This window comes from Elephantulus edwardii, unplaced genomic scaffold, assembly GCF_000299155.1.
Source record: "Elephantulus edwardii isolate Elephantulus edwardi_28Jun2011 unplaced genomic scaffold, EleEdw1.0 scaffold00017, whole genome shotgun sequence".
Taxonomy (NCBI): domain Eukaryota; kingdom Metazoa; phylum Chordata; class Mammalia; order Macroscelidea; family Macroscelididae; genus Elephantulus; species Elephantulus edwardii.
Genome location: NW_006399767.1, coordinates 21,611,008 through 21,637,994, shown reverse-complemented (window position 1 = coordinate 21,637,994; position 26,987 = coordinate 21,611,008). Strand labels below are relative to the sequence as shown.

At 38.2% G+C, this 26,987-nt stretch overlaps 1 protein-coding gene across 2 annotated transcripts in view; it reads right to left on the bottom strand.

Moving 5' to 3' along the window:
- The window catches only part of BTBD9 (BTB (POZ) domain containing 9), a 553,349-nt gene that overhangs the window by 157,664 nt on the left and 368,698 nt on the right, over positions 1-26,987 (bottom strand). For both annotated transcript variants that reach the window (XM_006882022.1, XM_006882021.1), the window contains one exon: positions 14,026-14,215. In XM_006882022.1, the coding sequence (XP_006882084.1) occupies positions 14,026-14,215 (190 nt within the window). The remainder of the gene's footprint in view (positions 1-14,025; positions 14,216-26,987) is intronic.

Here is a 26,987-nt window from a genome sequence, read left to right as displayed (position 1 = left end):
TGCTCATATGTTATTTCTTTAAATTCCTCTGTATCTGCCAATTCCTTTCTATATAATGACTCAGTATATTCCTTCCATCTTCTTTTAATACTTCCTGGATAATTTAATATTCTGCCCGAAGCATCCTTGATTACAGCAACTCTAGGTTTTAATCTGTAGTTTGTTATAATCCACATAGTTAAATGCCTTTGTATAATCAATAAAACACAAATAGACAGTCTTCTAGTATTCTCTGTTTTCAGCCAGGATTTATCTCAAAAATGATATCCCTGGTGCTACAGCCTCTTTTTAACTCAACTTGAACTCCTGGCAGTTCCCTGTCAATGTACTGTTCTAGCTGGTTTGGATGATATTCAGCAATATTTTGCTTGAACGTGCTAATAATGACACCATGTGATAATTCCCACATTCTGTCAGATTATCTTCCTTGAGAATGGGAACAATTATAGATCTTTTCCAATTGGTCAGGTAGCTGTGCTCCAAATTTTCTGCTATAGACTAGTCAGCATGTCCAGGGCTGCATCTGTTAGCTGAGACCTGTAAGCTAGTATTGCATCAAATTTGGGGGCTTATATTATGCAATTGTCTTCAGTGCAACTTAAAATTTTTTCATTACCATGGGCTCTTGACCATATGGTACTTCCTGAAATTTTTCAGTGTTAACCAGTTCTTTTTGGTACAGTGACTCTGCATATTCCTTTCATCTTCTTTCGACGCTTCCTGGACCATTCAGTTTTTCTCATGGCATCTCTAAGTGTTACAACTCAAGACCTGAATTTGTTTCTCAGTCCTTTCAACTTTAGGAATTTCAGCAACAAGGAAGAAAGTAGAGTCGCCTTAAAGGAATATTTTACTGGTAGTAGAATTTTCAGCTCTAACTCCTAATTTTAAGTACATAGAGTACTCTCTCTTCCCTCATTGGTTATGCCTAAACAGCTTTAGACTAATGCAAGCCAAGAGGTCTGTTGTCCCTTCACCAACATCCACAACTGATTTTTGGTTCATAATGCTATAATTTAAAGAAAGATACTAGTGTCAAATAAACAGTGCAATGGGAGAATGCATGTCTCTCAGACCTAGCACTGAGCTGGCCCTGTTAATCTTCGTCTGGTTTGTCATTTAAAAAAAAAAAAAAGAGGATGCAAGAGTATTCAAGAAGAGGAAAGGATGAGTGTACTTACCACTTTGTCATGAGGGCAAAAATGAGCATGAGCTGGGAGATTTGGAGGAGGCAGAGAGGAAAGAAGTCTAGCAGGGCTTCTTCTAAGCCAAGGTGATCCTGGCCTATACCACTTCGGGCCCAGTGGGGAACAGGGGATGCACTTCCTACATCCCACAGATGGACCAATCTGAGCAGTATCTCCTTTGAAGAAAATAAATATCGTGGCCACAAGCCCTGTTTTATAGAGGAAGGAAGAGATGTGTAGGAAAAGACACAAAGAAATGTGTTGTTGTTGTTGTTGTTATGTGCCATTGAGTCATTTGCGACTCATAGTGACCCTATGTATAACAGCCCTAAACTCTGCTCTGTCCTGTGCCAATAACACCGTCTCCGATACACACATCCCGATTACCCCAGTCACTGAATCAATCCACCTCATAGGGGACCTTCCCCTTCTGTGCTGTCCTTCCACCCTACCAAGCATGATGCCCCTCTCCAAGGACCTGTCCCTCCTTGCAACATGTCCAAAGTATGTCAGATGAAGCCTTAGAATCCTTGCCTCCAAGGATCAGCCTGGTTTGACCCTTTCCAGGATGAATCTGTTTGTTTTCCTAGCAGACCATGGTACCATCAATACTCTTCTCCAGCACCACAGCTCAAAGGCATCAATTCTCCTTCTATCCTCCTTAGTCATTGTCCAACCCTCTGATGCATAACAAGTGATGGCAAAGACCATGGCTTGTATCAGACGCACCTTAAAGCAGAGAGTCTTTGAACTACTTCTCTCTGAAAATTTAAAATTATTGCACTGTGGTAACTAGCCTTCAAATGACTAGACTTCTCATTTCAAATGTCCCAAGAGCTACTTCTCCAAATTCTCACTGTAATTCTAGAAAACAAAACACCATACTATCTAAGAACTTAGATGAAGAAGACTGGAGATAATATAAGAATGCCACTGGCTGATGTCCCCTTTGAAAATCAGAAGTCTTTTTATGTCATTTCATTATAGGGTAGACAAACAAGAATGTTTTAAAGCCAAATTTAATGCCAGACAAGATTTGTTACAGAAGGGCTTTTGACATAATTAGCCTGTCCTTGTAACACAGTATAGGTATGCAGTGTATCTTCTGATATTGGGATTTTCTATGTAGAGAAGAATAGTCATCTCACACTGTAACTTAGGCAATGAGCTGATATAGTTAAATATTTCTGGCTAAGTGTAGTCAAATACGGACTGCCAATTTTAAAAGAATTCAAGGATTGATAAAGTACACTTAGCTATAGTGAAACCACAATAAATAAAATTATTCTCCCTTTTATCCGTCCGAAGATACTTCAGATTTTGCTCTGTCTCCCAAACTTTATTGGGCATCAATTATCACTATTTTGGTAGCACACAAGAGACTAGTTATAGGATGGCAGTAGATTAAATGCTAGGCAATAGTTTGTAGCAGAAACACATAGATTTTTCGAAGAAATAAACTTCATGAACAAGAAATCAAACATAAAAAATTGGAATTGTCCCCCATTTTGATTCAGAATTGCTTACTCAGCAGATACAGGAGGTATTCTGAGTTTTTAAAATAGAACATTTTGAAGCTGAGAATAATAGAAAATATAATTAGAAAGCACTGGTTTAAGCATATCTGGAAGCCATGGATTTTAAAGGTATCTTTTAAAAATAAATGGAACACATATGAAATGTGAGATCTGTAAAACTTTCAAAGAAGATCTGAAATGCCAAATGAGTTAGGGTTCTGTGGCAGATGGATAACCCAACCTTCAATTTCTTGGCTAACCTTGCTTGGGGTGACAGAACCACACAGTCTCTACCTAATAAGGATCAGTGGAGGTCAGCTGGGTAAGGATTTTAGTTAAGCTTTATACCTTTTACTAATAAAAGGGACAGACTGTGCTGGCAGGGTATTTACCTGTTTCTTTCCTCCATTCTTTCTACTTAAAATACAAAGTACTTAAAATTGGAGTGGCTGTCTTGTTTCTCTGAGGCAAAAATACACATGAAAAAGACCAAGAAAATTGCAGAGCTCAGTGAACTGCAGAATCAATACTGGCAGCCACCCACATGTATACTTTTTGTTATGTTTTCAAAACAAATAAACAGTATTTCTTAAATCTTTCTTAATCTAGTTTTCTGTTATTTCAGCCAAATGCAACCTGGTAAAATTTCCTTCAGATAAGTAAGTGCTGTAATAAAAATAAATTTTATGTTGTCAAGTTTTAGTAGTAGTCCTTAGCAAAAGTTTCTGAAATGAATGGCTTTAGGAAACTCTTGCCCACTGCCTTTGAGTTGGAAATGCCTCAGAGATGACCCTCTAGTGGGTTTTCAGAGGCTGCAAACTGCAAGTGAGGATGAAGCCCATCTTTCTCCCAAAGAACAGCTGATAGGTTCAAAACACTTGCCTTTGTGTTAGCACCACAACTCTTTACACACAAACCACTGGATTAAAATGGAAGGTGCAACTCCTCTCATTTTCTTAAGGCTGTGGGAGGTTCTCTAGGCTCATGCAACAACTTGGGATCTTTGGAGCTAGAGTTTAAGCACTAGCCTCATTGTCATGTTCATGGTGTAGAAAAAGAGAAGAATCTAACGCTTACTTTGGTTTCTTTATCTCATAAACCAAGCTAGTGAGAGTAGCTAAAGCTCCAGAGCTATAGTAACACATGGCAACTAAAAGAATCATTAGTCATTTCTAAGGGATTCAAATAGAAAGATAATCTAGAGTTGTGGCTGTTGTTCAGTTACTGCAAAAGAATGATGTGGCGAGGTTGCTAATGTCATAATCATTGAGGGACGTGGCTGCAGACATCCTAAGGGGGAGGGGGGAAGCAGCAAGGAAAGAAATCCAAACAGAAGTCAAAGCACATTCTGCATTTATCTATGTAACAAATACCGGTATATTGAATCTGATACATTGTTGAAAAAGGCAACACAGCAGAAAAAATTATTCCTCAGCTAGACCTAAGCCCTTGAGTGTCCATCAAAACTGCTGAAAGAAGTCCTTAAGGGGCACCAACCAGTCTGTCATCACAATCCTATTTCCTAGTGGAAGAATACAGAAAAGGAGATGAATGAAAAGGGAGGCTTGAAAGGGTGGCGAGGGTTTTTTTTTCTCCCTTTGCCTCAGAGCTTCTGCTTGTTCTTAACTAGATAGACAAGAGTATTTTTGTCAAATGCCTCTATGGCTACTGATTCACAAAGGGACAATCTCAAAAGAGAGAGAAAAAGCTAGCTAGACAGACAGATAAATAGATAGATGGATAGATATACACTGGCATTAGTTACTACTAAGATGTACCAAAAGTATATATCTGATTGACACCTGTGACAAAACTGGGCCCATGGGAGAAAAGTGTTTGATTTAAAGGCAACTGGGAATTCAGAGATTAACCTTAAATGATTGGGGCTTTTATCAATGTTAAAAAAATGCATTCATTTAAGACTCAGAATATATAATGGGGCATTTGGTGTATTAAATTTTGCAGAAATTTCAGTCAATTTGCTGAAAGTATTACACTCCTTTAGTTCTCAGAGGGTGAACTGCCACATTTCTGTGACCCTTTGTGGCCTATCCTATAGGCCAGTAATGTGTAAAACAGCTGCCAAAGTTAAAACCAGGCTAGTAGCCAAAGCTCTTCTTACATTTGATCTTCTAAAGTAAACGACTCTGATTTTTCAAATGACTGTTTAAATTGCCATTGTGAAGTGAGCATTTGTTTTAGCCAAAATCAAACTAAATCTGTTGCCATAAATCAACTGTAAAACACAGCAAAATTAAAGACACAACAAGTACTGCACAGCACCACTGTTATAAAGCAGGTTTGACATGGGGGGGGGTTGGGCAGAGAATAGGGTAAGAGTGGATAGATAATGACCATTGCAGTGGAACAGATAAAAGAAAGAACTGCCTATAATGAATATATAATTAGGCATTATATATACGACAACAGCCCAGAATAAGTGATTTATCATTGCAAAGAGGATAGGTGTATAAGGGTGGTGGGAAGAGGCAGGTAATTGTGTAACAATGAATAAATATTTTAAAAACAAACAAAAAAAGTGAACTAGGGAGGGGGCAAGGATGGGGAAGGGAGGGCGAGCAACAATGAATGAATGAACGAATGAAAATCTAAGTTCTCTGTAAATGTTTGTTAAAATCACACTTAAAAATAAAATTTTCTTTTTCTTCTTAAAAAAAAAAAAACACGGTACAACAGTGCTGTCCCAAAGAGTTCTCAAGCTACATCTTCCTCCTGAGGAGTGGCCAGTACATTCAAACGGCAGATCTTTCACTTCCCAGCAAACCTTTGTTTTAACTCATTGCTATGGAGCAATACTGGACTCATAATAATTCTCCATTAGGCTTCCAGGGATATCAATCACAGAAAGGGAGACTTCCCATTTTTCTCCCAAGCAGTATCTAGTGAGTGGATTTGAACTGACTGCCTGAGAGGTACTGTCTTTGAATCAGCAACAGCTCTCTCTACAAGGGGAGTAGTCTTTTACAAGAGTCTTAGATAACAACTCTTGATAATTATTATACATACTTTTGGGTATAAATAATAGGCCAAATGAGGCTTGTAATCTCAATGGAAATGTCTTCTTGATGGGTTAATCTTTGAAAAACCACAAAGATTTTTCTTTTCATGTATCTAGCTATATTTTATGATGACTAGTTGTCATGTTTCACAATTCCTCAAGAGAGAAAAATGGTTGACATGTGAGGTAAATCACACACACAAGAACATTTTTTCTTCTTTTTTTTTTCCATTTAACCTTTCCTGTTTTTCCCAAAGAATATCTGAATTCTGACACTCCTCCCATATTTTTAACACATAATTTAGTTGCCATAGCAATACTTTCTGGTCTTGAAATACCTCTAGTATGAAACTGGCTGGGGCATATTTACCATGCCCCCAACTCTGCTATCTGTTTCCTGTCACCAGGATTTCTGGTCCCTAAATATTCACACAGTTCAGACTCCAGAGTCAACTGGGAACCACAGATAAGATTTTTTTTTAATTCTATGATTTTTGTGGGAACCAGAGCTCAGAGGTTCCGGAGCTTGGAGGTTTGAGTGTGATAAGAGAAGACTTTAGTATGTGATGCAGGTGGTCTCAGAGAGAAACAACACTTAGTAAATAAACCATGGATCAGTGAGACAAGGAAGATTTTGTTGATTCAGGGCTGTGACAGATGATGTTCTGTGTGACTGATATGAAGTAAATTTTGTAAAATATCTTTCCAATTTCAACTAGAATTATAGGCAATCTTAATCCAAACCAGAAGAGTCATATATTTAGGTGTTTGTTGTATTCTTTGGTCTATAAAAAGAAAATGTCTAGCTCTCCAGGTTGCAAAGAAAGCTTTTCTAATGTAAACAGATGTACTGCTCGCCTGTGCTGTACTCAGAATGAAATGGAAGTGGCACGGGGAATGTGTGAGGCAAACGTCCTTACCTGTGTTAATGTCAGTGCCTAACTCCATAGCTTAATCTCAGTCACCTGCTGGAGATGCCAGATCTTTAACAGTTTACTCACATACACTTAGATCAGATATCCTGAGCAAATATGACGTCCAATTTAGTTGATAGATTGAACTCCCTTTAGTTGCACTAACATACTATGTAGTCAGTTCAGTCAATGAATGTTTACTGAGTATCCAGAAAGCACAGTTCCATACTAGGCACATGGAACTTGCTGCACACACCCAATTCCCTCCCTACGCTAAAAAGTCACCATGTGCAACTCCAGATGATCTGCAGTTCTCCTGGGGAGTGAGGGAAGCACAGGTGTAGAAAACACTCCAATAATTACAAAACAGTGTTTGAGTCATTAGCTTCTATCCCTTTCCCCACCCTCACTGAGTAAGCCTTCATTTAGATCCATTAAATAGGAAACAAATGGATGGTTGGTGACATCGCTCTTTCTTTCTGTGCCTATACTTTGGGAGGGAAGTGGGTGAGCAATTGTTTGGCAGGGTGGAAAGCAGCTGGAAGAAGGAAAAACAGCTGTCAAAAGGGTCTCAGTAATTTACAAACTGAATAGATAATCAAGAGTTGGTTGTAGACACCCAGTGGCACAAGGGCAGCTAAAGCTGCATCGGTTTTGTAGCTCACAGAGAGAGATAACTATGTCGGGTGAATAAAAACCACAGTGGCATATCTAGTTCTTTTTTTCTATTAAGGATAAGCTTGAGATTGCTTCTTTTATGTATGCTTAATAACTGTAAGAAATAAATTGATTTGTGGTTCGGGCGTTCTCTGCCAGATTAACATTTATAAGTGGTTTTAAAAAAAAAAAGTCTCCTCCGCCACAGCCTAAAGAGATCATGAAAACACATTAAGAACATATTTCTAGGTAGACCCATTTTGTGCTTACAAAATGTGTTCACTTAACAATTTCCGACTCAGGAACTCAAACTGTTTTTGTATCATCAATGCCTTAATCCTCCTAGCACCCAAAGAGACTGCAGGTTTATTAAGATGCGTCATATTCGCACTGTTTCACCTCTGCACAGCCTACTTACTTAAAGTTTGGCTTGTTAGTTCAGACAATATGCATACTTAAAGTAATATGTGTACTAATAACAAAATCATTATTTTTCAGCTAATGTAGAAGTAGTTAATTAATTTACGATCTTCTAATTAGGGTTTCAACTAGACGTGCTTTCACATCACGTTTTACTATCTGAAAAGGCCTGGGTGATAGGCATACTTAACATAAAGCATATTTGATTACTCATACTAACTTGAAAACATTTTAAAGGATACCACGATTAGCAAGTAGAAAGATGATAAGTCTTAAACTAAGTCGACAGAGGAACTATAAACAGAGACATTAGGTAGATTCACTTATTTATTATGACTGTATGCTGGTCTTTTTATGTGGTCAGGCCTCAGAAGATTTCCTGTTATTTAAATTTTAACGTTTTTAAAATGACTTGAGAACGATGTCATTACTACTCAATTACCCACTTTTAAGGCACATTCCAGGTAATTTTTCCTCTTTTTCTCTCTCAAATAAAATAAGTGACTTTGGCTGTGCTGTAAACCTAGTAACAAAAAGGATAAACTTCTTATTTCCCAGTTTAACTGCCTGCTCTGGCTTGCGGTCAAAAAGAAATACAAAAGATGGGGCAGAGTTTCCGATTAAAATCGCAAGGGCTAGGACGTCTCCTGTTGTTTCTTTTCTAGGAGCGGGTAGGATCAATTTGGGTCAAGAGCAGAGAGAAAGTGGCTTCTAAAGCCTGCCCCACCCCGTCCAAGGCAATAAGAAAGCTGTTCTAATGGTGTTAATGAAACACCAGGATAGTGGAATGATTTGAGGGTTGAGGGTGTAATAAAGAGACAACATACCTCAGGTCTGTCACCCCCTAGATTGACTTTCTCTCCTGGCCTCTTATCCTCACTGCTCCAGCCTGCTTGTTGTTCCTGTAACCTGCCCAGCACTCTCCCGCCTCAAGGTCCTGGTACTCTGTCCATAAAGCTCATCTCCCCTGAATACTCTAACAGCTTGTTCTCTTCTCCCTTCAGCCTCTGCTGTAATGTGGTCCTCAATCTAAAATGACATTGTTTCTCCATCTCCCAGGACTTATTTCTTTCTTTTCTAAACATGTGACAATTATTGCTTGGTTACTGTTCATCTCCCCCTTACTGGAATGTCAGTTCCATTGGAACACTAATATTTTGCTTTATTTATTCACTGTTATTACCTCACAGAGCTCAGAACAGTGCCTAGAACCAAGTAAATCTCAACTCGTTGCATTTGGGTCAGAATTTGTTTCACAGCTTACTCTCCAACAGGTTTTCAGTGGGTAAGGAGTTACACTGCCAAGCCCAAAGCAAGTAGTTTAAATCCACCTGCAGCTCCTAGGAAGAAAGATGAGCAGTCTCCTCTTGTGCAAATTAAGTGTCTCGGAAAACCTGCTGGAGGGTCAGCTACGAGTCCAGTCGGTTCCAACTTGACAGCAGTGAGCACTGAGTAAAGGCTCAGCAAACATTTGTTGGGTGAATGAAAGAAATTTGGGGGGGTGTGATGAGGGAGAGAGTTGATGTTCAAATTTCAGTCCTGAAGACACTGGTCCCCACACAGTAGGAGAGTTGTTGGTATCCTGCTGACTATGCTCAGGACCAAGCATTTTATGTCAAGAATGAAGGTTTTGCTGGCTTATCCAGGTACAGGCTAAACATTCAAGAAAGGAAACAATCATTTCTACTGATGAAAGCAAAACAAATAAGGGACATCTTTATCCATATAAAAAATTAAGCCCTATTTTAGGAATAAAGAATGCAGTGAACAAGATGAATCAATCTGTGTTTAAGACCTTTGCTTTTGTAGTCACTAACCACAAAGAAATCTGAATTTAAGAAACCAGTGGATTATATTTGGGGCTAGGGGGTGGGGTTTGGGGAGGTGCGGGGCAGGGGGGGGGATTGTGTACCAATGAGGGAGTTTTTCTTTTGCTTTTCAAGGAGAGGAGCAAATGGGGGGAGGGGGGAGGGGTTTGTGCGGGGAGAAGGGTGCAACAATGAATGAATGGAATCCCAAAACCTCTGTAGATGTTCATTGAAATGAAAAATAAACAACCTAAATTTAAAAAAAAAAAAAAAAGAAACCAGTGGATGGCATGAGGCACTATCTCAGACAGGCAGCAAAGAATATTTTCTAGGATTTCTTGATCTCCCCCATCCTAGAAGGGAAAGGGTTAGTAACTCGTCTCTGTAATGCTCTCCCTCTAGGTGTTGATTCAGAATCACTGGGCTTCTTTGGATACAGTGACTAGGAAAGCAAGTTAGTCATCACAAGCAATAGCAGCTGCGGGTCAAATGTCACTGACTAATCAACTTGTCATTGGTCAATTACTCATCCCCCTGAAGAGATGCCACTGATCTAGTTTCCTATCAATAAACTTCTATATGGGCACATCAGCTGCTGCTAACCACAGCCTGCCAAGATTTCCAGCATCGCCCACAGTCATTGGTGGTTAAGAAATCTCTCTCCTTTCCTCCTAATCATGTCACAGAAGAGGCAAATGCAGTCCCTGACAACATAATGTTAGATTCGCAGAGACGTGTTTCTCTGAATGCTCAGCCAGTTATACAGGGCTTCAATTGCATGGATTTTCTTACTGCAGAAACAATAGCTAGGCTTAAGGAAGTTAGATGTGTCATACTGTGCTCAGATACACATTTCTGCCTTTGGTTATGTTCATGCTCATCATCTCCCCTCTGAGTCAGGAAAAGAAAAATTGTTTCAGGGAACCATTTTCATTCCACATTTAAAGAAAACCAAATGGGCCCTGCTCCCCGCTACCTCAGCCACAGGGACACCTTAAAACTAGAGACTGATTCAACACCACTGATTCTTCCGGTAGAGACAGAAACCACAGTAGTCTTGCTATACAAAAAGCCTGTCTACATCTTTCTCTAAATTCTCACCTTTGCAATGACTTCATAAGGTTCCCACTGGATCTACTATAATTTCCCCTTCTATTCTTATAAACTTGTACTTGCAGCTTTCAGCCAAGATCCACCTGACATTGGCTATGATGTCCCTAGTGCCACAGCCTCTTCTAAACCCAGCTTGCACCTCTGGTAGACCTAAGTCACAACTGACGAGAAGGCACACAACAATAAGATTCTGACAAACTAGTTTTATCTATTCTAGTGGCCTACTGGGTAAGCTGTGCTGCCAATTCAAAGGCCAGCAGTTAAAATTCACCAGCTGCTCCTCGGGAGAAAGACGAGCAATCTCCTCTCATGTGATTTACAGCCTCCGAAATTCCACTGGAGGGTCAGCTACGAGTTGGTTCTGGCTCAGTAGCAATGACTGACTGACTGACTAACTAACTAGCCTTATCTGCTCTGACACAGGAAGCTGCTTCTGAGTCATCACAGGTTTATATAAAAAGAAAGGTTTGGGCAAGGCAGCAATAATTATAACCCAAGTGTGAGAAATGCATTGAAAGGAATTTAGTAAAAACATCACTGAAAAAGGTTGTTTAAAGTAGTCCAAGAAAGGATGGACAGTTTGAGAAGGATACTTGAAGGAGTAAAGTACTGAAGGGGAAGAACGAGCCTGGTAAAAACAAGCTAATGAATAAATAGTGACAGAGAAAAAGAATGAAAACTGCCTGTTTGAAGACTTGAAGGTAAGGAAGTTAAGGACAGCATGGCACAGGTTCAAAACTTTAAGAGGCTGGACAGGTTGGGACAGAGTATATGTATGAGCAGGAACACGAGAACTGGCAAAAGATGGAGGAGCCTAGGTTCCGTAGATTTGCCAGATCAGTCATCAGTGCCCCAGTCTGAACATCCTCCTGAGAGTAAACAGTCACCACTAAGCTCTTAGGAAGGGCAGAAACAGCATAGGGAGGCTGCAAGTGGGGAAGGAAGGACCAGTTTCGAGGCTAGATGATCTGTTAGATAAAAGAAATCACAAAGGTGCAACTATGGCAATGTCAGTAGGGATGGATTTGTGAAATATTTAACAGGTGGTACTGAGAGAAAATGATGGTGGTACTGAAATGGATACCTTTGAATTGCAGTGCTGGCAGAAAACACTGACTACACCACAAAGTCCCAAAAGAATAACATTTGTTTTGGAAGAAGTGATGCCAGAGTGCTCCTGAGAAGCAAGGATGGTGAAACTCTGTCTTACATACTTTGGTTAAGTTATCAGGAGGGGTCAGTGCCTGGAAAAAGAAATCACATTTGGAAAAAGAAAAGGAAAAGGTTGTAAAAAAAAAAAAAGGATGACCCTCAACGAGATGGACTCATAGACAGCAAAAGGGGCTCAAGCACAGAAGAGACTATGGGGATGGCACATGTAGGGTTTTGCTGTATTGTGCACGGGGTCATCATGAGCCAGAACAGACTCAAAGGAACCTAACAACAACTGAACATCACCTTTATAGCTGATTTGCTTAAGGAAGGGAGATAGGGAAAAGGAAGAAATTTTGAGATTCACTTTTTTTTTTAGCTCAGGAAATAGACAGGTGGTGGAATCATAATGTGAGGTGCCTGGGGCAGGGTAGTGGGAAGTCACCTTATGCTGAGATACCTTTGGAACACCGCTGAGTAGCAGTGGTGGTGAGGATGGTAGAGGTGGAAAGCTAGCAGACAGAAAAGAGGGAACATTAAATGACAGTAGGCAGAGCTACTGAACTGCTAGTTTTTTCAATCTTCATCGGCAAGAAGACTGGTGTTCAAATTAGAAATGGCAGAACAAACATGATAAAGAGAAAATTGAAGCCCCAAATAGGTGAAGGGAAAGCAAAAGAGAATCTAGTCAATTTAAATGATTTCAAGTCTCCTGGCTCAGATGAGTTACACCCCAAGACTGCTGAAATAAATTGCAGATGTAATCTCAGAGACACGACTGGTAATCTTCAAGAAATTGTGGAGACTATCAGCAGTGTGAGAAAAGAAGAACAATTGTTTTACAGATTTTTAAAGCAAAGAAGGATCAAGTATATTAGGAAAGATACAAACAAGTTTGACGTCTGTGATAATTCCAGAATGGCTTATTAAATAGATGACTTATGAGTATGTTAGTTAAAAGCATGCAACTGAGAAAAAGGATGAGAGGTCATTGATTGCTATGTGATGGAAGTTTGGTTGTACTGTTAGAGTATCCATACTGATTGTGGTTTGGCTTGGTCCCTTTCCCAAGCACAAAGTTCTCTTGTCCACAGTGTGAATTAAAGACTTGTTGATCTGTAATATGTTGTCTCTGATACTTAACCTGTGATGTCACCCTTTATTAAAAAGTAGCTGATAATTTAAATGAAGAATTTCGTAGTCTGAACTCTTAAGAAATCCAGTATCTCTTCAAGGTGCTTCAGGGAACCAGCAAACATCATCAAGCTCTATGGTTATTAGCCCAAACATCAGTTAGCTTTTTCCTAGCAGAATTTTACTACCTTAATTTTGGAGGATTTTTAACGCTCCTTCCTTCTTTACATATGTTGATTGTTTGAAATAAGAATTGGAAGCAACAAAGCAAATGTGGTGGAGCAGTGAAGCAGACACCCATTTCCTACTAACACTTCTACTCCAGACATTAGCCCTTCAGTCCATCTCAAAACTGAAAGGAAAGAAAGAAAGAAGATAGCGAGAGAAGGATAGATAACGAAGGAAAGGAGAGATAAAGAAGGGATAGAGGGACCTACTTAAGACTCAGAGTTGAAGAGTGGGATAAGAGTGGGCATAAAGACAGGGTTAATAGTGGGCATAGATCAATAGTGATTAATTTTACGAGATACAATGATGAGATACAATTTGTATTTTATGAAGTACAAAGTGAATGGAAGAATGTGTGAAACACTATGAATTAAACACAATGTATAATAAATTTGTATATAAATCAATATAAAATAAATTTTTAAAATTTACATAATCCTATAAATTTAGCAGTACTAGGTTAAGTCTTCTTCTTCAAGCAAAATGAAACAAAAGGAAAACTTACCCGAAGATCCTTTAAAAAGGTCTCACAGTCAGATTTTATTTTGTTCATATATAAAGCCACTTGTTAATGTTTAACATTTTTTCAATCTCTGTAATCACTTTTGGCATTTTCCTCTAAGCCCCTGATTAGTCCAAACTGAGATTTGAGAGGAAGTAAATCACATCCAGAAAGGCAGCTCATCTAATCCCTCCACACCAGATGATGCAAATACACTGTAACTAACTCTTGGCACCTTTTTATTTCTCTGTGGATATGTGGAGGAAAGAAGAGTAATTTCTTCACCTATGTCATTAGGATAATCATTTGATTAAAAATAATATCCATATATGTCTTCCATTTAAAAAGCAACAGGTGAAAATGCATCTTCTTACCGTATTGATCCAATCATATATGGCTGTGCCAGCTGAACCACAATTGCACCACTTCCTAGCTGATGACATGTGTAGCCAGAATCCCAATCATAATTTTTAGTATCTCCATTCAACAAGGCATTTCTGCTCCGACTGACGCCTTCAATCACGCTCGCACAATCGGCAATTGTTGCAACATTCTCCATGGGCACTGCGAATCCAAACACAGCATTTGGCATTAGGATGAGAAAAATAAAAAATTACCAGACAAGAGTGCTCAGAACAAATTTTAATTGCTGTCTCAAGTCAATGATAAAAGGGAGATAAAAATATCTTGATTATCTTATATCATTTTTTATAAGTAACTTTAAAAACAGTTAAACTTGTATCAAATCAAATCACATGTAGTCATAAACCCTAAAGTATTTTACTGCAAAGAAGTATAACAGTCCCAAAATGTAGAATGAATAAATGTGTTGTGGGACATAAGTACAATGGAAAACTGCACAGTAACTGAGATTTATGAACCCAAACTCTGCTGAAATGGATAAATCTGAAAAACAAAGGCTGAGTGAGAAAAACAAGGCACAGATGAACATACTTAGGAGTTTATTTGTAACATGTTCTTAAAAAGGCAAAACTAAAAATATATTTTGTTTAGGGATATATACAGATATGGTAAAACTGAAAAAGGAAACCCAGGCAATTATTACACAAAAATGAGGACAGTGAGGCGGCTGGGGGAGAGAGCAGAAGAAATCATAGAGATGCCCATGGGGCTTCAAAAGTACTGGATCTTGTTCTAGTTCTTGCACTAATGAAATGTATGAAGGCATTTGTTTTATTAGAATTATCTTAACTGTATATATTTTGTGTCTTTTTCTGAACATTTGACTGAAGAAACATTATTATATATATATATAATTTTGGAATCTATAAAAGAGGGAAGTGACCCAGGAGACGGTACCAAGGACACCCTTTTCAGAATGTACAGATACCCTCAGCAATTATTAATTTGTATTTTGTTTACTATTTATGTACTCCCAACATATATAATCTTTGCTCATGACTGGTAAAGTTTTAAGTATCAAGTTTTGTTTTAATTTTCAATCACTTTTTAGGCTCTCACCTCATATCAATCTGTTCATTTAGAAAAGGCAAGAATTTCCAGAAAATGATGACTTTCAAATTGATGGGGATTCCCTAAACACTAAGAAGAGAATGATAAACTGTGAAGGTCTTTGAAGTCTTCCAGGACCTTTCTGTTCATTTACTAGCACTGAGGTATTCTTCTGGCATTTAAATTACTTAACCAAATATAAAATTACCTAGGTATTTACACTCAAAATTTATAACCTACTTTACATAATTTAAAAATGGCTAGGGTGGAAGATGGCCTGAAGAAACAGTTTCTCACTCGATATATAAACCTTTTCCATGTAATAGTACACACTCTGAAAACACAAAAGATGAGCAACGTTTCTAGTCCTACCAAACATTTCTAATCTTATAATGAAAATCAGGGAAAACAAAATTAAGAACTGGTATAACATAAGCAATTTCAAATGAATCTTTGAAGCAATATATTTCCTTTCCAAAATGGGACATGCCTAGACTTGAGCTCTCATCTCATGTAGCTTCATTAATTGCCAGACTTTCTACCTATGAGTAAAGGTATCCACATATAAGAAAAGAAGGGAGGAAGGAAGGGTTAGGATTTCTAGTCATAAATATTGTAATGATAAACTTTACTACAAAGGAGCAAAAAATAGTGCTGAAATAATCAGTAAGAAGAATATCTTAGAAGAGAAGAAGCAGAGAAAAGTACTCAGTATCTGAAAAAGAATAGACATTCAGGCCTTTATTTAGAGGGCAAACCATAGTATTCTTTGTAATGAAAAGGGGGATTGTATTCCATGATTTGGAAGAGAGAACTTAAGGAAAGGGCACAAGATATATAGAAAATTGAGCTGAGATAGAAAGTAATACCATTGGTAGGAATTGCAGATAGCCTTCAATACTCTCAGTGTCTTTAACACAGCACAAGTTTCTTTTTGACTCACTGCATGTATTCCATGATGGTTGTTGAAGTGGCTCTGCTCACTATGTAAGTCAGGGACAAGAGTGACAGAAGCTTCCTATCAACACAGGCTTCCACAATCATAGCTGCAGTAGGAAAAAAGTAGGCTAACACTGGCCCTTAATATCCTTCCATAAGTTTATAGCTATAGCCAACCAATTTCCAACAATTCAATGGGCAAAGAATAGTTTGAACAAAAGGTGCTGGGAAAATGTATTCTACATTCCAAAATCCCCTCCCACTAAACTGACTCCTTACTCCATATCATAAAAGCAAACTAAGTGACCTAGATATAAGAGCTAAAAAGAATAATATTCTATTAAGAAAAAAATGGGCTTAAATCTTTATGATCTTGAATTTGGCAATTAATTTTTAGATATAATACCAAAAATATGAACAACAAATTAAAATGCAGATTGAAGCCCAACATTAAGAAAACGAAGATTCTCACCACTGGGCCAATTGGCAGTATCAGGATAGATGGAGAAAAGATTGAGATTGTTAACAATTTTGGCTTGCTTGGTTACACAATCAACACTCTTGGCACAAGCAGCCAGAAAATCTAAAGAGAAACTACATTAGAACAATCTGCTATCAGGAACCTCTCCAGAGTACTGAAGAACAAGGATGTCTATTTAGAGACTAAGGTGCACCTGATACAGGTCACAGTCTTCACAATAACTTGCTGTGCATCAGAGAGCTGGACAAGGATCAAGGATGACAGAATAAGAATTGATGCCTTTGAGTTGTGCTGGAGAAGAGTGTTGAACATTACAATGGACTGCTAAGAGAACAAACAGGTCTTTCCTGGAGAGGGTGAAATCAAGCTGCTTCTTGGAGTCGAGGATTTGAGACTCTGCCTACATACTTCAGGCATGTAGCTAAGAAGGACCAGGCTTTGGAGGATATCATGTTTGGAGAGGTTGAGGTAGAGAAAGACCCAAAATGAGATGAATTGACACAGTTAATGGAGTAGAGGGTAGGTGTGTCAGAGACAGTAAGACTGCCTCAGGACAGAGCAGAGTTCAGAGCTAGTGTTTATAGGATTACCATGAGTTGTAGCTGACTCAAAGGCATAGAACAACAATAACTTAAATTTTATATAAATTGAAAATTTTATACATCAAAGGGTTCCATCAAGGAAGTGAAAAGACAACTTACAGAATGAGAGAGAATATTTTTATGTCATGTATTTAATACCCATAACATATAAAGAACTAAACAACAAAATAACAACTCAATTTAAAGATGGCCAAGTATTTCAAGGGATATTCTCTGAAGAACATACTACAAAACACCAGTAACTACATAAAAAAATACTCAGTATCAAATTACCACCATAAAACCAAACCTAAAAACCATGGTGATCTAGATGTTTTCACTTCATAGTGGCCACAGGATGCAGTAGAAATACCCCAAAAGGTTTCCAAGACTATAAATCTTAGGCAAGACACAACCCTTCCACAACACTGCCTAGTGGTTTTGAACCACCAACCAGCCTTTTGGTTAACTCAACACAATACCAGGGCCTCTTTCAAACTCATTAATTCTTAAGAAAATTTATATATGAAAACCACAAGAAACTATTACTATGATGGTGGTTGTTGTTGTTGTTGTTGCAGCGACCCTATGTACAAGAGCTCTAAATGCTGTTCTATCCTGTGCCAACCTAGCCATCTCAAATGCACTTATTCCCACCACTCCAGTCACAGAATTGATCCATCTCACCAAAGGTCTTCCTCTCCTTCACCGCCCCTCCATTCTGCCAAACATGATGTCCCTCTCCAAGGACCAGTCCCTCCTTGTAACATGCCCAAAGTATGTCAGACGAAGCCCCAGAATCCTTAACTCCAGGGAACACTCTGGTTTTGCCCTCTCCAGGACAAACCTGGTGGTTGGTTTGTTTTTTGTTTTTTGTTTTTTGTTTTTTTTTTTTTAAAAAAGCAAAATATTAAGGGCAGGTAAAAATGTGGAAAAACTGAAACTAATGCACTGCCACCTGGCATGTAAAATGCAGTAGCTACTGTGGAAAGGGAGCCGTGGTAGCCTAGTGGTAAGAAGCTGCACTGCTATATCAAAGACATGCAGTTTGAATCCAGCAGATGTTCAATGTGAGAATGGGCCGTCTCCTCCTGTGTGATTTACTGCCTCTGAAAACTTACTGGAGGGTCAGCTATGGGTCGGTCCAACCCATGTTTCCAGTGGGCAAACACACACACTGTGAAAACGAAATTCTCCAAAAAGTTAAATGTGGCATTAGTGCTTTTGAAAATGACTTTTCTATCCATTGCCTTAACCCCTTTGGGTCATGGTCTCCAGATGTCTCTACTGTAAAACATAGTTTGCCTTTGATCAGTGTCTTCAACATCAACATCTGTTAGAAAAACATAAGAGAGAACTAACCAAACTGTAAAAAGACTATGATGAGGTTCACTCTGACAGAGTCCTAGAGATGGAGCAGGAATTAAAGGTTCTGCTTGTTGGATAACTGAAAGAAGAGCTGACTTGTGATTGCTATGCAACAAATCTTTCTGGACAACTGAGGAAACCAGAAGCTTCTTGCATTTGTGTTGCTGGACTGAACCTGGGCTTTCAATTGTGGACTGAGAAGCTGTCTAAGCTAATTATGGAATTGTGTCTTGCTGTTAATCTGGCTTGTAACTTCTGTTTACAAAACCTGGACTTTCACTGTGTGATATCCTTTGCCAATACTATGCCCCATCATATTTCCCTAATAACCCTCACAGCTGTGAGTAAAGTAAAGTAAGTAACTGGCAATGAATTTTAAGACCCAGTAATTAGTAGAAGTGTGTCAGGGTTTTATCCTTTCTCCACATCTATTCAATCTGTTTGATGAACAGATCATTCAAGAAGCTAGACTCTATGAAGAAGAATATGGCATCAGGATAGGAGGAAGACTCATCAACACCAGCTTTATGTAGATGAAACAATCTTACTTGTTAAAAGTGAGGAAGATTTAAAATCCCTGCCACAGAAGTTCAAAGGATACAACCTTCAATATAGATTGCATCTCAATACAAAAAAAGACAAAAATCCCCACTATTAGACTGATAAGGAACATCGTGATAGATGGGGAAAAGATTTAAGTTGATAATCATTTCATTTTACTTGGATCCACACTTGGGAACAGTAGTGAGGAGATCAGGAGACTTACTGCATTGGGAAAGTTTACTATCAGAGACCTCTCCAAATTATTGAGGAGTAATGATGTTGGTTTGAAGACCAAGGTCCACCTGATGCAGCTTATGATTTTTTTCAATCACTTGTTAAGTATACCAGAGCTGAACAATGAATAAGGATGACAGAAGAATAACTGATGCCTTTGAGTTGTAGTATTGGAGAGAAGAACACTAAATATGCTATGGACCACCAAAACAAGAAACGGCTATGTATTGGGAAAAGTGCATCCAGAGTACGACTTAAAGGTAAGGATGGTGAAGCTTCATCTCACATAATCTGGGCATATTGTTAGGAGAGGCTAGTCTTTGGAAAGAGACATCATGCTAGGAAAGCTGGAGAGTCAGCGAAGAAGAGGGAGATCCTCAATGAGATGACTGACAAAAGAGAGGCGACAACAGCAATGGTGTGTCAGAGACAATGAGGGATGGACCAGGTTCAGATCTGTTAATAGGGTTGCTATGAGTTGTATTCTACTTGATGGCACCTAACAACAACAATTAGTAGAAGAAGGTACAGGAGGCTTGGGGAGGAGGAAGGAAAAGGGGACACACACGTTCGATCTTAAATGGATCAGTTTTATACTGCAGATGTTGCTGATGGGGACAGTTCCCCTTTGTGGAGTTAATAGTGGATGGACTCAGCTTTCTCCATTCTGCCATTGCTTCTTTTACAACAGAATTACTACATAAGCCAACAATTCCTCTTCTAGGTATATACACTAAAGGACAGAAACAGATACTTGCACACACAATGTTCATTATAGCATTATTCATAATAGTAAGAATGTGAAACAATCCCAATGCTCATTAATAGAATAAACAAAATGTGGTACGTACAGTTAATAATCATTCAAAAATTTCTAATTTGTGAACTCACCTACTTACTAAAATTTACTTTTAACTTTAACATCAACACTCAGTCTTTTATAGAGGGACAAAAAAAAATCCAAGTTACCCAATATCTACATTCCTACTTAAAGCTGAAGAAAACAATGTTCCACCTTCATGAAACTTTGAAAAGGTGTCCTTATTCAACGCTACATCTTTCACATTTTGTTGGTCCTCAAGTGTAGTTCTTAATATAATTTTTAAATTCCAGTGGGATGGACTCAATAGCATACTTCGGTTCTTATGGACTTGTTATAATTTTCTTCAGCCTCAACTGGAACTTGTACCTGAGTAATTGATAATTTGTTCCACACTTGGCACATGGCCTGGTTGTGATTGCTGTTATTGAGCAGTTCAGTTCCTTCCACAGATGTAATCAATCTGATTCTTGGTCAGTTAATCTGGTGAGTCAATGTATAAAGTTGTTTGTGTATTTTTAGAAAAGGTTATTTGTGAATAAATGACTGAACGTATAAAATTTGACCAATCTTATTTGCGTCCTCGTTTCTGTCAACAAGTCCACAGTTTTCAACTACCATTCCTTCTTCATTATTTCCAACTTTTGCATTCCAGTCACAATTATCATTAGCATATAATGATTGCATATTTGGTCCACTTTAGACTGACAAATTTTATAAAAATCGTCAATTTCTTCCTATGTAGCTTTAGTTGTTGGTATATACAAGTGATCCAACAGAGTGTGGAAATTATCAAACAATATCATTAATGTCATATGTGGGAGAAAGATGGGCAATCTCCTGTGTGATTTATTGCCTCTGAAAACGCACTGTAGGGTCAGATATGGGTTGGTTCTAACTAGGCGGCACACAGCTATAATATATCATTAATATAACATGAAAGCAAAATACTGCTGATGATCACAGCAATTGGATAAAAGCACATAGTCCAAGAACTGCCAGAAGTTCAAGGTGGATTTAGATGAGGTCCTGGGACCAAGATTATCATTGCTGATGTCAGATGGATCCTAGCTTAAAGCAAAGAATACCAGAAGAATGTCTACTTGTGCTTCATTGACTATGCAAAGCATTCACCTGTGTAGATCATAACAAATTATGGCTAACAATGAGAAGAATGGAACCCCAGAACACTTTATTTGTGCTAATGCAAAACCTATGCCTACATCAAGACATTGTATAAACAGCAGAATGCATGTGTCAGGGTTGTATTCTTTCTCTAAAACATTCAATCTCTATGCTCAGCAAATTATTAGAGAAGTCTGACTCTCTGATGAAGAATGTGGCATTTAGTATAGAGCAAGAATATCCAATAACCTTAAGTACGTGGATTACACAATCTTGTTAGCTAAAAGTGAGGAGGACTTGAAACACTTACTGCAGAAGATCAAATACTGTAGCCTTTCTTATGGATTGTATCTCAACATAAAGAAAACAAAAATTCTCACCACTGGACAAGCCGGCAACATCATGATAAACAAATAAAAGACTGGAACTGTCAACAACTTCATCTTAGCTGCATCCACAGTGAATACATTTGGTATCAGCAGTCAGGAGATCAGTCTCCCAGTTACTGAGGAGCAATAATGTTAGTTTGAGGACTAAAGTGTTGTTTATTCAGACCATTGTCTTTTTAATTACTTGATATGCTGTGGGAAAATGGACAAGGAATAAGGATGACAGAAGAAAATTTATGCCTTTGAGTTGTGGTGTTGGAGAAGAGCATTGAATATCCCATCGATTAGCAAAAGAGCAAACAGATGTCTTGAAGAAAGAACTGCCAGAGTGCTCCTTGGAGGCAAAGATGGTGCAGCTTTGTCTCACATACTTTGGGCATTTTGCTAGGAAAGGTTATTCCCTGGAAAAGGTTATCATGCTTGGAAACTTGCAGTGACAGGTGGATTAACAAAGTGACTCCAAAAATGGACCTGAGTATGTCAGAGATTGTGAGGAAAGGCATCAGGTCAGTTGTTCACTAAGTCATTATGAGTCATACTCGATTTGATGGGCTCTAACATCAACAAGTGTAGCTTTAATGTGCTATGGAGTCAGAACCAACCAATAGCTGATTCTCCAGTGAGTTTTCAGAAGCAATTAATCCCACAACAGGATATTACCTATCTTTCTGCTGAAAAAGCTGGTAGATTAGAACTGCCTGACTAACATACATACACACCCTCCACTCACATTCATAGGAGTTGTGTCTATGTTAACAAGATATAATGTATTTTTCAGCTAATAAAAATTTCATGACCAGAGGTTCACAGGAACCTAACCCTGTATTTGCCCAAGAGTGAGAGTTCAGTAATTTCTAATTCAGAATTTATGGTGATGGGATTAAAAAAAATCTGCTGTCAGGGATCTCTCTAGAGTACTGAGAAGCAATGATGTGAGTCTAGAGACTAAGGTGGGCCTGATCCAGGCCATGGTCTTCCCAATTACTTTCTCACATTGTTTGGGCAGGAAATCAGGAGGGATCTGTCCTTAGAGAAGGGCATCATGCTCGGAAGGGTGGAGGGACAGCACAGGAGAGGAAGACCCTGGATGAGATGGATTGATATAGTAACTGGGGCATTGGGGGTAGTGTGTCAGAGTCAGTGAGACTGGCTCAGGACAGTGTAGACTTCAGAGCTATTTTACACAGGGTTGCTATGAATTGCAAGGGACTTGACAGCACATAACAACATCATCATGAACAATGAAAACTGACATTTATAGAGTGGAATGTCATACTCAGTCACAAAAAATAATGGAAGAGCTGCCCCCTTGGCCCCATTCCAGATAGAGAGAGTACAGTTGCTGACTGGGGTGAGGAGGTCTCTGGCTCCTGTGCTCATCAGCACCACCATGAAGAGTTACAAATTTTAGAAGAGGTGGGTGCAGGCTGGAGAGATTTCCATAAAGAGATTTCCATAAAGTGCAAGAACTGAGAGAGCAAAGCAAAAGTGAAAGGGTGGCTGGAAAGAGGTAAGGCCTTGCTTCCGTGACCCCACACAGAATAGAGAGGGCACAGCTGCCTATCAGGTGAAGATGGCCTCTGCTTCCTCCATGCATCATCACCACCAAGAACAATTCTAAACTTTAACAGAGGTGCACAGCAGTCAGATGAGATTCTTGCAAGGCTGCACTGTAGTCCAAGAGAAGCTGAAGGACCTTACAAAGGGGGAGCTTTCCTCTGCACAACCCTAGAAAAAACTCTTCACATAGCCAGAACCAGTATAAAAAGGCAGCTCACGCATTCTAGTGGCAAAAAAACTGCCCTACAATTCTGAAGGCACATGGTTTGAATCCACCAGATGCTCTGCTGAAGAAGGAGGAGCAATATCCACCTGTGCCAGTCAGATCTGATTTGATGGTACACAACAAAGAAAAAAACAACAACAGAACCAGTATAAAAGAAAAAAGTTTTTTTTAAAAAAAAATAAATATTTTAAAATGCCAACTAATAAATAACATCATAAAGATAAAGAACTGTAAACAAGATATACAGACACAATAGAAATGATCTAACATATATGAAGAAAAACTTCATAAAACTAAAAGAAAGCAGCAGACAGCTTCCAACATGGTGAAAAAAAATAAGCCTTATCCTAAAAAAGCAAAGCATATTGCAAAACCAATTAATACCTAGACACAAAGAGTCAGAAGAAATATATAGACAAGGAGTCATATAAACAGGTATGGAAGAGGATACAAATAATGGAAGAAAGAATAAAAATCACATATAAAGCAAATACTCTAAAGACAGGGAACCAGAAAAAATATACTGATGTAGAGTTATTTGAACAGCTACAGAAGAAGGTGGAAATGGTGGAAGAATTAAAGCCATAAATAATGTGAATATCCCAGAGACAGGTGGCCAGAAGAAATACATCAACATGGAGGAACATGAAAACCTACTGAAGAAATTGCAAAAGGTGGGGGAAAAAATTGAGAGCTCCATATTGACAAAAAATGGTAGAAGAAATTATAAAAAAATAAATACAAGACAGAGAAGGTACAGCTAACACAGTATTGGGATTAAAAAAATACAAGAAAATGCAACCCAGAACATCAAGACTGAAATAAAAGCTTCTAACATGCTGGAGGGACAAAAAAGAGGAACAGAAGAGGCAGAACAGGTGGAACAGAGAGTCAGTGAGCTGGAAGACAAGAACCTCAATGGGAATATAATAGAAAAGAAACCAGAGAGGAGATGGAAGGAAAATGAAGAAAACATTAAAATCATGTAGGATGACATCAAAAGGAACAACATATATATGATTGAAATTCCAGAACATAGGAGTGACAGGGAAGTCACTGAGAAAACTGTGGAAGAAAAACTAGAAGGAAACTTGCAGGCATTAAGAATGAGGAAATCTATATTCAAGAAGCTCAGTAAATCACAGACAGAGAAGTTCTCAAAAGAAAAACATCAAGACATATCATATTGAAATTCCCCAAAATCTAAGTTAAGGATAGAATATTAAAAGCAGCAAAAGAAAAACAAAGTCACCTATAAAGAAGAACCAATTTGACTAAATTCTGACTTCTCAACATAAACTACACAAGGAAGAAAACAGTGGGATGCCATATACAGAAAGTTGAAAGAAAACAACTGCCAGCCAAGGATCCTGGACCTAGCAAAGCTGTTCATCAAATATGAAGAATAAATTAGGTCATCTGCAGAAAACAAGAACTAAAACAATTTGTGAAAACAATACCAACTCTACAAGAAATCTAAGAGAAGTCCTTCACACAGAGATACGAAAGGGAAGTGGATGGACCATTGTAACCAGAAACAACAGAAAAAGAAACACAGCAAAATGACAACAAAAAAATCTGGAGTGTCAATAATCACATTTAATTTGAGTGGACTAAATGCACCAATTGAGAGAAGTGTGGCAAAATGGATAAAAAAACCAAAACTAGAACACTTCTTCACTGTTGGTGGGAGTGCAAAATGGTGCAGCCACTATGGAAGGCAGTATGGTGTTTTCTCAAAAAGTTGCAAATAGAAATACCATTTGACCCAGCAATTCCACTACTTGGAACATACCCCAAAGAAACCATAACTGCCACCAGTACAAATATATGCACCACCCATGTTTATCATGGCTTTGTTCACAATAGCAGAGAGTTGGAAACAACCTAGGTGCCCATCAACAAACAAGTGGATAGAGAAGCTTTTGTATATTCACACAATGGAATACTATGTTGCATTGAAAAACAAGGAACTGGGTGACCCTGGAGCACATTGTCATGACATGAGTCCAGAATGAAGGCTGCATAGTGGTGTAGACGTGGGAGGAGAGATTGTATAACAATGAAAGAATTTTTCTTTTACTTTTTAAAGACAAGAGTGAATTGGGGGAAGGAAGGGGTTGGCAGGGAGAAAAGTACAACAGTGAATGAATGGAACCAAAATCTCTGTAAATTTTCATTAAAAGCAAAAAAACCACCCCAAAACCAAACCCCATAAATATGTTGCCTGCAAGAGACATATCTAAGAAATGAGGGATAAGACATACTGAAAATCAAAGGCCAGAAAAAACAAACAAAGAAAGAAAATGGCACCCACACAAAAGCAGGAGTGGCAATACTAATCTGATAGAATAGACTTCAGGATAAAAACTACCATAAAAGATAAGGAAAGACACTATACAATGATTAAAGACACATGAAGACATAACTTATTCAAATCTACACACCAAATGATAGATGTAAAAAATGCATGAAACAATGGGTAACATACTTGAGGAAAGAAATAAACAGCACCACAACAGTGGTAGAAGATTTTACCACACAACTCTCACCCAACTACAGGTTAACTCAAAAGAAACTTAAGATGCAAAAGATCTACACTATACAATCCAGCTAACTGGACCTTGTGAATGTATTTAGGGTACTGCACATAACCAAAAATCAATTTATTTCTCAAATGCACATGGTATACATTCTCCAAACTTGATCATATATTAGGAAACATATAAAGTTTCAACAAAGTTTTAAAAACAATGAAATTAAACAAAATATATTCTCACACAACAATGTCATAAAATGAGAAATTAACAAGAGGGTAAAATTTACAAAACCACCTACATGGAAGCTAAATAACACCTTCCTAGAACCCAATTGAATTATACAAAAACAAAAACATGAAATAAAAAGTTCCTTGAAACAAATGATAATGAAAATACAATATGCCAAAACATCTGGGATACAGCTAATGCAATTCTGATCATGGCAGTAAGCAAACACATAAAAAAGGAAGAAAGAAGCAAAATCAATGACCTAACTCAACATCTCCATCAAACAGAAAAAGAACTAGTCTATGGTATAAAGAGACTGACAAATACAGCCAGAAATGCACAATCTGAAGAGGATAAAATTGATGAATGGGACCTTCTAAAGTTTAAATTCCTGTATGCATCAAAAACTTTTTCCAGCAGGGTGAAAAGAAAACCTATTGTCTGGACAAGCATTTGGCAATAGCATCTTAGACAAGAATCTCATAAGGAAAGTTTACAGAACACTCCTGGGCCTATACAAGAAAAAGACTGATAAGCCAACTACAAAATGAGTAAAGGACATGGCAAGAATTTTCAAAGAGTAAGATATCTGACTGGTCAACAGACACACGAAGAAATGCTCCAAATCACTGGCAATAAGAGAGATGCAAATCAAAACCACAATGAGATATCATCTACTCCAGCAGCACTGGCAAACTTTAAAGGAGAGCAAATAATAAATGTTGGAGAGGATGGGGCCAGATAGAATTCTTTTTTAAAAAAAATATTTTAATTTATTTATTTTTCATTTCAATGAACATCTACAGAGATTTTGGAATTCCATTCATTC